Here is a 17,835-nt window from a genome sequence, read left to right on the forward strand (position 1 = left end):
ACACTGGTCACTTTAGTAATGGAACACTGGTCACTTTAATAATGTTTACATAGAGATGGAACACGGGTCACTTTAATAATGTTTACATAGAGATGGAACACGGGTCACTTTAATAATGTTTACATAGAGATGGAACACTGGTCACTTTAATAATGTTTACATAGAGATGGAACACTGGTCACTTTAATAATGTTTACATAGAGATGGAACACTGGTCACTTTAATAATGTTTACATAGAGATGGAACACTGGTTACTTTAATAATGTTTACATAGAGATGGAACACTGGTCACTTTAATAATGTTTACATAGAGATGGAACACTGGTCACTTTAGTAATGGAACACTGGTCACTTTAATAATGTTTACATAGAGATGGAACACGGGTCACTTTAATAATGTTTACATAGTGATGGAACACTGGTCACTTTAATAATGTTTACATAGAGATGGAACACTGGTCACTTTAATAATGTTTACATAGAGATGGAACACGGGTCACTTTAGTAATGTTTACATAGAGATGGAACACTGGTCACATTAATAATGTTTACATAGAGATGGAACACGGTTCACTTTAATAATGTTTACATAGAGATGGAACACGGGTCACTTTAATAATGTTTACATAGAGATGGAACACTGGTTACTTTAATAATGTTTACATAGAGATGGAACACGGGTCACTTTAATAATGTTTACATAGAGATGGAACACTGGTCACTTTAGTAATGTTTACATACTGTTTTACTGACTTCTCATGGATATACTGTATTCTAGTCAAGTCCGTCCTATTCAACTATTGCTGTACATATACTATTCTATCCTACGTATTCTACAGATATACTACATATTCTATCCGAATACTGTCTATAACATATTTAAAAAATATATTGTAGTATTTTCTACATTGTAGAATAATAGTGAAGACATCAGATCTATGAAATAAAACATATGGAATCATGTAGTAACCAAAATAGTGTTAAACAAATCTAAATATATTTAAATATTGTTTTTCAAAATATCCACCCTTTGTCTTGATGACAGCTTTGCACACTCTTGGCATTCTCTCAACTAGCTTGGTAGTCACCTGGATTAAGTTAATTTGTGGAATTTATTTCCTTCTTAATGTGTTTGAGCCAATCACCTGTGTTGTGACAAGGTAGAGGTGGTATACGGAAGACAGACCTATTTGGTAAAAGTCCAAGTCCATATTATGGCAAGAACAGCTCAAATAAGCAAAGAGAAACGACAATCCATCATTACAGTAAGACATGAAGGTCAGTCAATCCGGAAAATTTCAAGAACTTTGAAAGTTTCTTCAGGTGCAGTCACAAAAACCATCAAGCGCTATGATGAAACTGTCTCTCATGAGGACCGCCACAGGAAAGGAAGACCCAGAGTTACCTCCGCTGCAGAGGATAAGTTCATTAGAGTTACCAGCCTTTAAAATTGCAGCCCAAATAAATGCTTCACAGATTTCAAGTAACAGACACATCTCAACATCAACTGTTCAGAGGAGACTGCATGAATCAGGCCTCCATGGTCAAATTGCTGCAAAGAAACCACTACTAAAGGACACCAACAATAAGAAGAGACTTGCTTGGGCCGAGAAACACGAACAATGGACATTAGACAGGTGGAAATCTGCCCTTTGGTTCTGATGAGTCCAAATGTGAGATCTTTGGTTCCAACCGCCGTGTCTTTGTGAGAGACTGAGTAGGTGAACGGATGATCTCTGCATGTGTTGTTTCCAACATGAAGCATGGAGGAGGAGGAGGTGTGATGGTTTGGGGGTGCTTTGCTGGTGACATTTTCAGTGATTTAGAATTCAAGGAACACTTCTTAACCAGCATGGCTACCACAGCATTGTGCAGCGATACGCCATCGCGTCTGATCTGCACTTTGTGGGACTATAATTTGTTTTTCAACAGGACAATTACCCATAACACCTGGAGTGCTGCATCAGATGACCTCCACAATCACCCGACCTCAATGTTTTGGGATGAGCTGGACTGCAGAGTGAAGGAAAAGCAGCCAACAAGTGCTCAGCATGTGTGGGAACTCCTTCAAGACTGTTGGAAAAGCATTCCAGGTGACTACCTCATGAAGCTGGTTGAGAGAATGCCAAGAGTGTGTCATGCTGTCATCAAGGCAAAGGGTGGCTACTTTGAAGAATCTAAAATAGAAAATATATTTTGATTTGTTTAACACTTTTTTTGGTTACTTCATGATTCCATATGTGTTATTTCATAGTTGTGATGTATAAAATAGTCAAAAATAAAGAACAACCCTTGAATTGGTAGGTGTGTCCAAACTTTTGACTGGTACTATATCTATATATTGGATTTATGCTCCGGACTTCGCCCTAATATTTCTGTATTTCTGTATTCCTTTATTTAACTTTTAGATCTATGTGTATTGTTAGATATTACTGCACTTTTGGAGCTAGGATTTCGCTACACCCGCAATAACAGCTGTATATGTGTTTGTGACTAAAAATGGGATTATTTGATTGATTGAGACAATTTGATGCAATAGTGATTACTGAGCTTTGTTTCTCCCCCAGTAGTACACCAGGTCTGACAGCTCTGGGGAAGCTGGACCCTAAGGAGAGTGAAATGATCATGGAGTATTTCAAAACACAGGTCCTGCTGCTGAAGGACAAGGAACGTAAGAAAACACTGTCTGTCTCTCTCTCTCGCTCTCTGTCTCTTTCTCTCTGTCTCTCGCTCTCTGTCTCTCTCTCTCTGTCTCTCTGTCTCCCTCTCTCCCTCTGTCTCTGTCTCTGTCTCCCTCTCTCCCTCTCTCTCTCTCTCTCTCTCTGTCTGCCTCTGTCTGTTTCTCTCTGTCTATTGCTCTCTCTCTCTCTCTCTCTCTCTCTCTCTCTCTCTTTCTCTCTCTGTCTACCTCTTTCTCTGTCTTTCTCTCTCTCTCCCTCTCTCTCTCTCTCTCTCTCTCTCTCTCTCTCTCTCTCTGTCTCTCTCTGTCTGTCTGTCTCTCTCTCTGTCTCTCTCTGTCTGTCTCTCTCTCTGCCTGTCTCTCTCTCTCTCTCTGTCTGGCTCTCTGTCTCTCTCTCTCTGTCTCTCTGTCTCCCTCTCTCCCTCTCTCTCTGTCTCTGTCTCTGTCTCTCTGTCTCCCTCTCTCCCTCTCTCTCTGTCTCTGTCTCTGTCTCCCTCTCTCCCTCTCTCTCTCTCTCTCTCTCTGTCTGCCTCTGTCTGTTTCTCTCTGTCTATTGCTCTCTCTCTCTCTCTCTCTCTCTCTCTCTCTCTCTCTCTCTCTCTCTTTCTCTCTCTGTCTACCTCTTTCTCTGTCTTTCTTTCTCTCTCTCTCCCTCTCTCTGTCTGTCTGTCTCTCTCTCTCTCTGTCTGTCTCTCTCTCTCTCTGTCTCTCTCTCTCTCTCTTTCTCTCTCATTCTCTTTTTTTTCTCTCTGCCTCTCGTTCTGTTTCTCTCTCTCTCTCTCTCTAACGATGCCTGGGCTTTGCCATTTGTAAAGCATTAATAAATAATTTATGAAATGTCATTAAGTGTTTATAACATGTTAATAAGTGTTTATAACATGTTAATAAGTATTACCTCTGTAGTCTTGCAGAAAACGGTGAGAGAAGAGAAGAAGCTGTTGGTTGAGAACGCTAAGCTAAAGAAAGACATCTCTGACCTGAAGATTCTACTCACTGAGAAACAACAGAAGAAGAAAGGTACTGACTGGCTGACTGGTTAACTGACTGGTTAACTGACTGGCTGGCTGACTGGTTAACTGACTGGCTGGCTGACTAGTTAACTGACTGGCTGGCTGACTGGTTAACTGACTGGCTGGCTGACTAGTTAACTGACTGGTTAACTGACTGGCTGGCTGACTGGTTAACTGACTGGCTGGCTGACTAGTTAACTGACTGGTTAACTGACTGGCTGGCTGACTAGTTAACTGACTGGCTGGCTGACTAGTTAACTGACTGGCTGACTGGTTAACTGACTGGTTAACTGACTGGTTAACTGACTGGTTCACTGACTGGCTGGCTGACTGGTTAACTGACTGGCTGGCTGACTAGTTAACTGACTGGCTGACTGGTTAACTGACTGACTAGCTCACTGGTTAACTGACTGGCTGACTGGTTAACTGACTGGCTGACTGACTGGTTAACTGACTGGCTGGCTGACTGGTTAACTGACTGGCTGGCTGACCAGGTCACGAGTTGTCTGTTGACCCTTCCTCTTGGCCTATGTACCAACATATTCTTTAACAGACAGCATATAACTCTGTTAGTTTGAACTCTACACCAAATGTATACAAATGTATACATTACATTATTTAGTCATTATTGATAAAAATCCTTCAACACTGGTTAACTGACTAACTGGTTAACTGACTGGTTAACTGACTGACTGGTTAGCTGACTGGTTAAGTAACTGACTGGTTAACTGACTGGCTTACTGACTGGCTTACTGACTGACTGATTGACTGGGTGACTTACTGACTGGCTGGCTGACTGACTGATTGACTGGGTGACTTACTGACTGGCTGGCTGACTTACTGACTGGTCAACTAACTGACTGGTTAACTGACTGGCTTACTGACTGGCTGGCTGACTGATTGATTGCTTTATACCCTCAATTATCTGTGTGTTTCCAGCCAAAGCAGCAGCCGCCTCCAAACTGACTGCCCCGGGGTCCACAGCTGCCCTCTATGCCCCAGGCCCCAACCCCAAACCTGGCCCCGTCAGGGAAAGAGATGGGAGGAGGAGGAGAGGAGAGAGGAAGGGTGAGTAATACCCCCCCCCCACACACACACACACACACACACACACACACACACACACACACACACTGACAAACACACACACACACTGACAAACACACACAGATAGACAACTGTGACCAATGCAATGGTTTAATGTCAATCAATGTAAAAGAGAAGACAAAATCAACAAATTAACACTTTGCTAACTGAGACAGACAATCAGTAGTTAGGAGTCCATTTGTCTGCACAGTGACTTCTAGAGAAGACCAGATGAATATTTTTGATTAGATTTAATGCAGCTAGGACTCTATACTGAAGATTACAGACAAGTAACTGTAGAGAGGGTGGTAGAGAGGGCGGTGGAGAGGGCTGTAGAGAGGGAAGGTGGAGAGGTAGAGGGAGGTGGAGAGGGCTGTAGAGAGAGAAGGTGGAGAGGGAGGTGGAGAGGGAGGTGGAGAGGGAGGTGGAGAGGGCGGTGGAGAGGGCGGTGGAGAGGGTGGTGGAGAGGGAGGTGGAGAGGGCTGTAGAGAGGGAAGGTGGAGAGGGAGAGGGAGGTGGAGAGGGCTGTAGAGAGAGAAGGTGGAGAGGGAGGTGGAGAGGGAGGTGGAGAGGGCTGCAGAGAGGGAAGGTGGAGAGGGTGGTGGAGAGGGGCAGTGGAGAGGGGCGGTGGAGAGGGAGGTGGAGAGGGTGGTGGAGAGGGACGGTGGAGAGGGACGGTGGAGAGGGCGGTGGAGAGGGGTGGTGGAGAGGGCGGTGGAGAGGGAGGTGGAGAGGGAGGTGGAGAGGGAGGTGGAGAGGGTGGTAGAGAGGGCGGTGGAGAGGGAGGTGGAGAGGGTGGTAGAGAAGGCGGTAGAGAGGGAGGTGGTGAGGGAGGTGGAGAGTGATGGTAGAGAAGGCGGTAGAGAGGGAGGTGGTGAGGGAGGTGGTTAGGGAGGTGGAGAGGGCGGTGGAGAGGGATGGTAGAGAGGGAGGTGGAGAGGGCTGTAGAGAGGGTGGTGGAGATAGATGTCTTCTCTAGAAGTCACTGAGACAGACAAACTGACTCCTCTTAGCCCAGTATTGACACTTTGCTTGTCTGATGGTTCGTCTGAGGGCGTAGCGGGATTTCTTATAAGCTTCTGGGATAGAGTCCCGCTCCTTGAAAGCGGCAGCTCTACCCTTTTATCTCAGTGCGGATGTTACCTGTAATCCATGGTTTCTGGTTGTGGTATGTACGTACAGTCACTGCACTTATTGATGAAGCCAGTGACTGATGGGGTTTACTCCTCAATGCAATTGGATGAATCCCGGAACATATTCCAGACTGTGCTAGAAAAACAATCCTGTAGCTTTGGCATCCGCGTCATCTGACCACTTCTGTATTGAGCGAGTCACTGGTACTTCCTGCTTTAGCAGGAATCAGGAGGATGGAATTATGGTCAGATTAGACCAAATGGAGGGCGAGGTAGAGCTTTGTACGGGTCTTTGTGTGTGGAGTAAAGATGGTCTAGAGGTTTTTTTTTCTTCCTCTGGTTGCACATTTAACTTGTTGATAGATATTTGGTAGAACTGATTTAAGTTTCCCTGCATTAAAGTCTCCGGCCACTAGGAGCGCCGCCTCTGGGTGAGTGGTTTCCTGTTTGCTTATTTCCTTATACAGCTGACTGAGTGCGGTCTTAGTGCCAGCATCTGTCTGTGGTGGTAAATAAACAGCCACGAAAAGTATAGATGAAAACTCTCTTGGCAAATATTGTGGTCTACAGCTTATCATGAGATACTCTACTTCAGGCGAGCAAAATCTAGGGACTTCCTTGTTTCAGTTAGACACAGTAACATTACAGCTGCTAGACAACGACAACCTTCTGGCAACATGAACTCAACCTAGGACCAACTCACCAATTTGACCATGAAGAAGATGATGTGTGGCTAGCAGGGAGAGAGACACACACACTGTACACAAAGCATGCACACACACACACACACGTCCAATAGGCAGCAGTGCTCATAATATCTGTAGCTAATAAAGAGGATCTGTCCATAACTGACTGAACACACAGGAAGTATTTTTATGCAAATGACGTGACAGTTTTTATTATAGGAGGATGTTAAGGTTCTGTCAAACGCTCTAAAGGTGTATGAGGGGCCCTCCTCAGGTAGAGCCAACTGGGGAAAGAGTGAATCTCTGTGGGTAGGCGAGGTCCGCTCCATGGTTACCAGGGGATTCAGATAGGGTCCGCTCCATGGTTACCAGGGGATTCAGATAGGGTCCACTCCATGGTTACCAGGGGGGCTTCTGACTCCATTCTATGAGTCTGTTATGCATTAGGCCCGGCACGCCACCAGGGATGTGGCTTTTTGAAGAGCCTCTTTTTTTCAACACTGCCATCCAATCCCGTGCTCTGGGTTCAGCCAGCCTACGTTCATGCCTGTTAGGTGTGGGGTGTACCAAGCTGGGTCATCTGATGCGGAGCAGGAGCAGATCATTGGAGGAGCTGGGAGAAACAACAGGGATCCGATCATCTCGCCTACTGAGGAATGTCGTAACTGAGGTCTGTGACTCCTTGCCAGTACTTCATCTGCAGTATGTGACTGATACTTCCAACTCTGATTGGTGGACGGAGGGTCTGGATGATGTGTTCCCTGTGCTGAATGTTAGTGCTGCGGTGGGGGCATTAGAGGAGGACGTGGGGATGCTGCTTTCCTTCCATACCCCGGAGGTGGGGGAGTTCAAGGAGGTGGGGGAGTTCAAGGAGGTGGGGGAGTTCAAGTAGCTGGGGGAGTTCAAGGAGATGGGGGAGTTCAAGGAGGTGGGGGAGTTCAAGGAACTGGGGGAGTTCAAGGAGCTGGGGGAGTTCAAGGCGGTGGGGGAGTTCAAGGAGCTGGGGGAGTTCAAGGAGCTGGGGGAGTTCAAGGAGCTGGGGGAGTTCAAGGAGGTGGGGGAGTTCAAGGAGCTGGGGTAGTTCAAGGAGCTGGGGGAGTTGAAGGAGGTGGGGGAGTTCAAGGAGCTGGGGGAGTTCAAGGAGGTGGGGGAGTTCAAGGAGCTGGGGGAGATCAAGGAGGTGGGGGAGTTCAAGGAGCTGGGGGAGTTCAAGGAGGTGGGGGAGTTCAAGGCGGTGGGGGAGTTCAAGGAGGTGGGGGAGTTCAAGGAGATGGGGGAGTTCAAGGCGGTGGGGGAGTTCAAGGAGGTGGGGGAGTTCAAGGCGGTGGGTAAGAAGGACATGTACATAATGTGTAAAAGTGTCCCGTGCTTCTTCCTTGGAAGGGGTAAAATCGATGAGGTGGGCGGGTGTGTTTGGTCCAGCTGCCTCCCCAAAAGGCTGTTGGCGATCATTAAACAAACTGCCTATTTAAAACAGCTGACCTACAATGGAGGATATCTGCTACACCTGGTTCCTCCTGTTGGGGAGGGGTGTCCATTCTGCATCTGGTACACCTGGACCCTCCTGTTGGGGAGGGGTGTCCATTCTGCATCTGGTACACCTGGACCCTCCTGTTGGGGAGGGGTGTCCATTCTGCATCTGGTACACCTGGATCCTCCTGTTGGTGAGGGGTGTCCAATATGTATCTGGTACACCTGGATCCTACTGTTGGGGAGGGGTGTCCATTCTGTGTTGAAGGAGTTTCAGAGTCTGAAACTCTGGCACATCTGTATTTACTGTGTCCCAGGTTGGTCGGGATGATTGAACTGATCACTGATTGGTTCTCAACATTGGGAGAGGTTTTCTCTTCCCAAATGTTTATATTTGGGCGAAAGTCCAGGTTTAGTCAATAGGGTGTACTTGTGTTGCTTAATTTTGTGTTAGGGGCAGCAAAATTAGCGATATGGAAGACCCAAAAGAACAGCATTCGGGGACAGGGGTCTGTGGATGTGATGGGAATGCTGGAGGGGATACTGGTAGCGAGACTGAGAGTTGAGGTTGTCTGTTACAATCTCTCCCTCTCTCTCTCTCTCTCTCTCTCTCCCCCTCGCCCTCTCTCTCCCTCTCCCCCTCTCCCCCCCTCTCTCTCTCTCTCTCTCTCTCTCTCTCTCTCTCTCTGTCTCTCTCTCTCTCTCTCTCTCTCTCTGTCTTTCTCTCTGTCTCTCTTTCTGTCTCTCTCCGTCTCTGTCTCTGTCTCTCTCTCTCTCTCTCTCTCTCTGTCTTTCTCTCTGTCTCTCTCTCTGTCTCTCTCCGTCTCTGTCTCTGTCTCTCTCTCTCTCTCTCTCTCTGTCTCTCTCTCTCTCTCTCTCTCTCTTTCTCTCTCTGTCTCTCTCTCTCTCTCTCTCTCTCTTTCTCTCTCTGTCTCTCTCTCTCTCTCTGTCTCTCTCTCTGTCTCTCTCAATTCAATTTGCTTTATTGGCATGACATATCAATATACATATTGCCAAAGCTTACTTTGGAGATTTACAATATTAACATAATTAATATAATAATAATCAATATTGTCAATGGGACAACAGCAATAATAAAGGGCAGGTTGGTTGGTCTGTCAGACACGGTCCCTCATCTTATGGCAGGCAGCCTGTAGTAGTGCGCTGCCAACCCACAGCTCTCTGCGTCCTCCCCCAACAGGACAGGTAGACTATCCTCATCAGAGAGGTCTTTGAAATCTTGAATAAGGGTTTCAAATTTGGGAAAATGACATTCTCTAATTGTTTTATATTTTTGACATTTTGTCAGGAAATGCAGCTCCGTCTCGGGTTCTGCTGTGGTACAGTGGTTGCACAGCCTTTCCTCTACAGGGAGCCAGGTTTTCATCTCAATGGCAAGGCTGTGCTCACTGAGCCTGTTTTATTTGTATTTCCCCTTTATTTAACCAGGTCGGCCAGTTGAGAACAAGTTCTCATTTACAACTGAAACCAAGATAAAACAAAGCAGTGTGACAAAAAACAACAACACAGAGTTACACATGGAATAAACAAACGTACAGTCAATAACACAATAGAAAATCTGTGCAAATGAAGTAAGGAGGTAAGGCAATAAATAGGCCATAGTGGTGAAGTCATTACAATAAAGCAAACGAACACTGGAGTGACAGATGTTGTTTTCTGCTGTCTTCAACCAAGATCTCAGCGATCACTGCCTCATTGCCTGCATCCGTAATGGGTCTGCGGTCAAACGACCACCCCTCATCACTGTCAAACGCTCCCTGAAACACCTCAGCGAGCAGGTCTTTCTAATCGACCTGGCCCGGGTATCCTGGAAGGATATTGACCTCATTCCGTCAGTAGTAGAGGATGCTTGGTTATTCTTTAAAAGTGCTTTCCTCACCATCTTAATATATAAGCATGCCCCGTTCAAAAAAATGTAGAACTAAGAACAGATATAGCCCTTGGTTCACTCCAGACCTGTCTGTCCTTGACCAGCACAAAAACATCCTGTGGCGTTCTGCATTAGCATCGAACAGCCCCCGTGATATGCAACTTTTCAGGGAAGTTAGAAACCAATATACACAGGCAGTTAGGAAAGCTAAGGCTACGGAAGGAGGGTTGTATGGCGTTGAAGCTCGTCTGGAGGTTTGTTAACACAGTGTCCAAAGAAGGGCCAGAAGTATACAGAATGGTGTCGTCTGCGTAGAAGGTGGATCAGAGAATCACCAGCAGCAAGAGCGACATCATTGATGTATACAGAGAAAAGAGTCGGCCCGAGAACTGAACCCTGTGGCACCCCCATAGAGACTGCCAGAGGTCCGGACAACAGGCCCTGCGATTTGACACACTGAACTCTATCTGAACTCTAACTCTATCTATTTGGCCATGATCAGTAACCAAATAGTTTGCATGCATTGTTTGTAGTTTTCCTCTGGACATGTAGGAGAATCTTACAGAACTCTGCATGCAGGGTTTCAATGGGGTGTTTTTGTCTCATTTGATGAAATCTTGTTTTGCAAGTGGACCCCACACCTCGCTGCCATAAAGTGCAATTGGTTCAATGACACATTCAATTAGTTTTAGACACATTTTAATAGGTATTTCAATTTGAATTAGTTTTTTAATGGCGTAGAATGCCCTGCGTGCTTTCTCTCTCAGCTCATTCACTGCCTCGTTAAGGTGTCCAGTTGAGCTTATATTTAAACCTCAGTAATTGTAGTGTGTGCAGTACTCTATATATTTAAACCTCAGTAATTGTAGTGTGTACAGTACTCTATATATTTAAACCTCAGTAATTGTAGTGTGTACAGTACTCTATATATTTAAACCTCAGTAATTGTAGTGTGTGCAGTACTCTATATATTTAAACCTCAGTAATTGTAGTGTGTACAGTACTCTATATATTTAAACCTCAGTAATTGTAGTGTGTACAGTACTCTATATATTTAAACCTCAGTAATTGTAGTGTGTACAGTACTCTATATATTTAAACCTCAGTAATTGTAGTGTGTACAGTACTCTATATATTTATATAAACCTCAGTAATTGTAGTGTGTACAGTACTCTATATATTTAAACCTCAGTAATTGTAGTGTGTACAGTACTCTATATATTTAAACCTCAGTAATTGTAGTGTGTAAGTACTCTATATATTTAAACCTCAGTAATTGTAGTGTGTTCAGTACTCTATATATTTAAACCTCAGTAATTGTAGTGTGTAAGTACTCTATATATTTAAACCTCAGTAATTGTAGTGTGTTCAGTACTCTATATATTTAAACCTCAGTAATTGTAGTGTGTACAGTATTCTATATATTTAAACCTCAGTAATTGTAGTGTGTTCAGTACTCTATATATTTAAACCTCAGTAATTGTAGTGTGTACAGTATTCTATATATTTAAACCTCAGTAATTGTAGTGTGTTCAGTACTCTATATATTTAAACCTCAGTAATTGTAGTGTGTACAGTACTCTATATATTTAAACCTCAGTAACTGTAGTGTGTACAGTACTCTATATATTTAAACCTCAGTAATTGTAGTGTGTGCAGTACTCTATATATTTAAACCTCAGTAATTGTAGTGTGTACAGTACTCTATATATTTAAACCTCAGTAATTGTAGTGTGTTCAGTACTCTATATATTTAAACCTCAGTAATTGTAGTGTGTACAGTACTCTATATATTTAAACCTCAGTAATTGTAGTGTGTACAGTACTCTATATATTTAAACCTCAGTAATTGTAGTGTGTACAGTACTCTATATATTTAAACCTCAGTAATTGTAGTGTGTACAGTACTCTATATATTTATATAAACCTCAGTAATTGTAGTGTGTACAGTACTCTATATATTTAAACCTCAGTAATTGTAGTGTGTACAGTACTCTATATATTTAAACCTCAGTAATTGTAGTGTGTAAGTACTCTATATATTTAAACCTCAGTAATTGTAGTGTGTTCAGTACTCTATATATTTAAACCTCAGTAATTGTAGTGTGTAAGTACTCTATATATTTAAACCTCAGTAATTGTAGTGTGTTCAGTACTCTATATATTTAAACCTCAGTAATTGTAGTGTGTACAGTATTCTATATATTTAAACCTCAGTAATTGTAGTGTGTTCAGTACTCTATATATTTAAACCTCAGTAATTGTAGTGTGTACAGTATTCTATATATTTAAACCTCAGTAATTGTAGTGTGTTCAGTACTCTATATATTTAAACCTCAGTAATTGTAGTGTGTACAGTACTCTATATATTTAAACCTCAGTAATTGTAGTGTGTACAGTACTCTATATATTTAAACCTCAGTAATTGTAGTGTGTACAGTACTCTATATATTTAAACCTCAGTAATTGTAGTGTGTACAGTACTCTATATATTTATATAAACCTCAGTAATTGTAGTGTGTACAGTACTCTATATATTTAAACCTCAGTAATTGTAGTGTGTACAGTACTCTATATATTTAAACCTCAGTAATTGTAGTGTGTAAGTACTCTATATATTTAAACCTCAGTAATTGTAGTGTGTTCAGTACTCTATATATTTAAACCTCAGTAATTGTAGTGTGTAAGTACTCTATATATTTAAACCTCAGTAATTGTAGTGTGTTCAGTACTCTATATATTTAAACCTCAGTAATTGTAGTGTGTACAGTACTCTATATATTTAAACCTCAGTAATTGTAGTGTGTACAGTACTCTATATATTTAAACCTCAGTAATTGTAGTGTGTACAGTACTCTATATATTTAAACCTCAGTAATTGTAGTGTGTACAGTACTCTATATATTTATATAAACCTCAGTAATTGTAGTGTGTACAGTACTCTATATATTTAAACCTCAGTAATTGTAGTGTGTACAGTACTCTATATATTTAAACCTCAGTAATTGTAGTGTGTAAGTACTCTATATATTTAAACCTCAGTAATTGTAGTGTGTTCAGTACTCTATATATTTAAACCTCAGTAATTGTAGTGTGTAAGTACTCTATATATTTAAACCTCAGTAATTGTAGTGTGTTCAGTACTCTATATATTTAAACCTCAGTAATTGTAGTGTGTACAGTATTCTATATATTTAAACCTCAGTAATTGTAGTGTGTTCAGTACTCTATATATTTAAACCTCAGTAATTGTAGTGTGTACAGTATTCTATATATTTAAACCTCAGTAATTGTAGTGTGTTCAGTACTCTATATATTTAAACCTCAGTAATTGTAGTGTGTACAGTACTCTATATATTTAAACCTCAGTAACTGTAGTGTGTACAGTACTCTATATATTTAAACCTCAGTAATTGTAGTGTGTTCAGTACTCTATATATTTAAACCTCAGTAATTGTAGTGTGTACAGTATTCTATATATTTAAACCTCAGTAATTGTAGTGTGTACAGTACTCTATATATTTAAACCTCAGTAATTGTAGTGTGTACAGTACTCTATATATTTAAACCTCAGTAATTGTAGTGTGTACAGTACTCTATATATTTAAACCTCAGTAATTGTAGTGTGTACAGTACTCTATATATTTAAACCTCAGTAATTGTAGTGTGTACAGTACTCTATATATTTTGTACCAATTGAGAACTTTGGTCTAATTCCCTGAGATCTGGATCTTCTCTGGAAAATCATTATTTTAGTATTTTTGGGGTTTACTGCCAGGGCCCAGGTCTGGCAGTACTGCTCTACCAGGTCCAGGCTCTGCTGTAGGCCAGGTGCTGCTGTAGGCCAGGTGCTGCTGTAGGCCAGGTGCTGCTGTAGGCCAGGTGCTGCTGTAGACCAGGCTCTGCTGTAGACCAGGCTCTGCTGTAGGCCAGGTGCTGCTGTAGGCCAGGTGCTGCTGTAGACCAGGTGCTGCTGTAGGCCAGGTGCTGCTGTAGGCCAGGTGCTGCTGTAGACCAGGTGCTGCTGTAGACCAGGCTCTGCTGTAGGCCAGGTGCTGCTGTAGACCAGGCTCTGTTGTAGGCCAGGTGCTGCTGTAGGCCAGGTGCTGCTGTAGACCAGGCTCTGCTGTAGACCAGGCTCTGCTGTAGGCCAGGTGCTGCTGTAGGCCAGGTGCTGCTGTAGGCCAGGTGCTGCTGTAGGCCAGGTGCTGCTGTAGGCCAGGTGCTGCTGTAGGCCAGGTGCTGCTGTAGACCAGGTGCGAAGAGCAGACATTTAGCCTGTGAATTGTGGAGACCAGGGGCTAAGGATTGTTCTAGATAGTGGCCAATTCGTTGATGTAAATATTGAAGGGTGCAGGGCTCAGATTGTAACCCTGGCGAAGGCCCCGCCCCTCTCTCCCTCTCTCTCTCTCTCTCTCTCTTTCTCTCTCTCTCTCTCAATTCTCTCTCTTTCTCTCTCTCTCTCTCAATTCCCTCTCTTTCTCTCTCTCTCTCTCTCTCTCTCTCTCTCAATTCCCTCTCTTTCTCTGTCTCTCTCTCAGGAAGGAGGGAGAGAACAAACTCTGAGTCTGCGTTAGAGGAGGAGCCTCGCATGGACGTGTCTCGCCTCGACCTGCGGATTGGTCGGATCGTTGGCGTCCGCTACCACCCATTGGCCGGGGCTCTGTATGTCCAGGAAGTGGATCTGGGAGAGCCCGCCCCCCGCACGGTGGTCAGCGCGCTACGACACATACCTAAGGAACAGGTAGGTCAAAGGTCAGACACACAGGTTAAACACACAGGTTAAACACACAGGTCACACACACAGGTCACGCACACAGGTCACGCACACAGGTTAAACACACAGGTTAAACACACAGGTCACACACACAGGTTACACACACAGGTCACACACACAGGTCACGCACACAGGTCACACACACAGGTCACACACACAGGTTAAACACACAGGTTAAACACACAGGTCACACACACAGGTTACACACACAGGTCACGCACACAGGTCACGCACACAGGTCACACACACAGGTCACGCACACAGGTCACACACACAGGTCACACACACAGGTCACACACACAGGTCACACACACAGGTCACACACACAGGTCACGCACACAGGTCACACACACAGGTCACACACTTCTCTGTGAGTCTCCTTCTGCCTCCTTTAGACAGTGTGTTGTCATGTAGTTTAAAGTGGGACTCTGACCAGTATCTCTATGTGTTGTCAAACAGCTGACCACTGTGCAGAAAATAATTCCTGTCTCAGACACCCCATACTGTACACACACACACACACACACACACACACACACACACACACACACACACCTGTTTGATGTGTCAGAGACACCAGTCTGTAGTGACAGACTTTTAACAATGCTTCTGGGTGGCCAGAGATACACAACACACACCACCATGCTGAACAGGACCTGAAACGCTGTCACACACACACACACACACACACACCGCCATCTCTCATATCACTCACTGGCTGTCAGTGTCTGGCAAAAATAAAGTGAAATCAGTGCTAGGTTATTATTTAGAGAGTGTATCTTTCTCTAGAAGTGTTGTTATTTAGAGTGTATCTTTCTCTAGAAGTGAAGTGTTGTTATTTAGAGTGTGGTTCTTTCTCTAGAAGTGTCATTATTCAGAGAGTGTGTAAATTGTTATTATTCAGAGAGTGTGTATCTTTCTCTCTGATGTGTGTGCCTGTGTGTGTAGCTTCAGGGTCGTCTGGCGGTGTTGCTGTGCAATGTGCGTCCCTGTCGGGTGAAAGGCGTGGTCTCCACGGCGATGGTTCTCTGTGGCTCCGCCCCTAATGCCCATGATAACGATAACGATGATGACGCCCAGGTGGAGTTTCTGGAGCCGCCCACTAACGCTGTACCTGGGGACAGGGTCACTTTCTACGATTATCCTGGTAACTACCCACACACACACACACACACACACACACACGCGCGCACACACACACGCACATACACACGCACACACACACACACACACGGACACACACACACATACACACATTCCTACTACATTCCTCTTTCTATATCACCCTGGTAACTACAGTCCTCTTTCTATCACCCTGGTAACTACATTCCTGTTTCTATCACCCTGGTAACTACATTCTTCTTTATATCACCCTGGTAACTACATTCATCTTTCTATATCACTCTGGTAACTACAATCATCTTTCTATCACCCTGGTAACTACAGTCTTCTTTCTATCAATCACCCTGGTAACTATATTCCTTTTTCTATATCACCCTGGTAACTACATTCATCTTTCTATATCACCCCGGCAACTACATTCTTCTTTATATCACCCTGGTAACTACATTCATCTTTCTATATCACTCTGGTAACTACAATCATCTTTCTATCACCCTGGTAACTACAGTCTTCTTTCTATCACCCTGGTAACTACATTCCTCTTTCTATCACCCTGGTAACTACATTCATCTTTCTATCACCCTGGTAACTACATTCATACTATGTAATGTATCCTCCTGTCCACTAGGGGAGCCAGACCGGGAGCTGAGCCCCAGAGAGAAGGTGTGTCAGGGTTAGAGTTAATAGTATGTAATGTATCCTCCTGTCCCCTAGGGGAGCCAGACCGGGAGCTGAGCCCCAGAGAGAAGGTGTGGGAGCAGATCCTTCCTGATCTGCAGACGGACTCCAGGGGCGTGGCCACCTACAGGGGGGTGGGGTTTGAGGTGAGGGGGAAAGGCCTCTGTAGAGCCCCAACCCTCACCAACAGCAGTATCAAATAAACACACACACACACACACACACACACAGACACACACACACACACACACACACACACACACACACACACACACACACACACACACACACACACACACACACAGACACACACACACACACACACACACCTACACACACACACCTACACACACACACACACACACACACACACACACACACACACACACACACACACACACACACACACACACACACACACACACACACACACAGACAGATACACACACACACACACACCTACACACACACACCTACACACACACACACACACACACACACACACACACACACACACACACACAGACAGATACACACACTTCTGGGTAAGCTTTAAGCTGATTGCTGTTGTCAGAATGTGAGGAACTTTCAATAAAGTTTTTAACAAATGTTGAAACATGGTGGATTTCTATATTTTTCCTGATGTAGATTATAAAACAAAGAACCTCACTACGACCCAACACTATGGAGGGAGGGAGAGAGAACCTCACTATGACCCAACACTATAGAGGGAGGGAGAGAGAACCTCACTACGACCCAACACTATAGAGGGAGGGAGAGAGAACCTCACTACGACCCAACACTATAGAGGGAGGGAGAGAGAACCTCACTACGACCCAACACTATAGAGGGAGGGAGAGAGAACCTCACTACGACCCAACACTATGGAGGGAGGGAGAGAGAACCTCACTACGACCCAACACTATGGAGGGAGGGAGAGAGAACCTCACTACGACCCAACACTATAGAGGGAGGGAGAGAGAACCTCACTACGACCCAACACTATAGAGGGAGGGAGAGAGAACCTCACTACGACCCAACACTATAGAGGGAGGGAGAGAGAACCTCACTACGACCCAACACTATAGAGGGAGGGAGAGAGAACCTCACTACGACCCAACACTATAGAGGGAGGCAGAGAGAACCTCACTACGACCCAACACTATAGAGGGAGGGAGAGAGAACCTCACTACGACCCAACACTATAGAGGGAGGGAGAGAGAACCTCACTACGACCCAACACTATAGAGGGAGGGAGAGAGAACCTCACTACGACCCAACAATATAGAGGGAGGGAGAGA

General features: G+C 44.2%; 1 protein-coding gene across 2 annotated transcripts in view; it reads left to right on the top strand.

The window, feature by feature from the left end:
* The window catches only part of LOC110531314 (aminoacyl tRNA synthase complex-interacting multifunctional protein 1-like), a 44,842-nt gene extending 27,992 nt beyond the window's left edge, over nucleotides 1-16,850 (top strand). Inside the window, exons 2-7 of one of the 2 annotated variants that reach the window (XM_036973672.1) lie at nucleotides 2,569-2,672; nucleotides 3,585-3,698; nucleotides 4,631-4,759; nucleotides 14,499-14,701; nucleotides 15,683-15,881; nucleotides 16,571-16,850. In XM_036973672.1, the coding sequence (XP_036829567.1) occupies nucleotides 2,569-2,672; nucleotides 3,585-3,698; nucleotides 4,631-4,759; nucleotides 14,499-14,701; nucleotides 15,683-15,881; nucleotides 16,571-16,737 (916 nt within the window). In that variant the 3' untranslated portion in view covers nucleotides 16,738-16,850. The remainder of the gene's footprint in view (nucleotides 1-2,568; nucleotides 2,673-3,584; nucleotides 3,699-4,630; nucleotides 4,760-14,498; nucleotides 14,702-15,682; nucleotides 15,882-16,570) is intronic. The other variant, XM_036973673.1, reaches the window with a different exon arrangement.
* The last annotated feature ends 985 nt before the right edge of the window (nucleotides 16,851-17,835 follow it).

The sequence above is a fragment of the Oncorhynchus mykiss genome, unplaced genomic scaffold, assembly GCF_013265735.2.
Source record: "Oncorhynchus mykiss isolate Arlee unplaced genomic scaffold, USDA_OmykA_1.1 un_scaffold_289, whole genome shotgun sequence".
Taxonomy (NCBI): domain Eukaryota; kingdom Metazoa; phylum Chordata; class Actinopteri; order Salmoniformes; family Salmonidae; genus Oncorhynchus; species Oncorhynchus mykiss.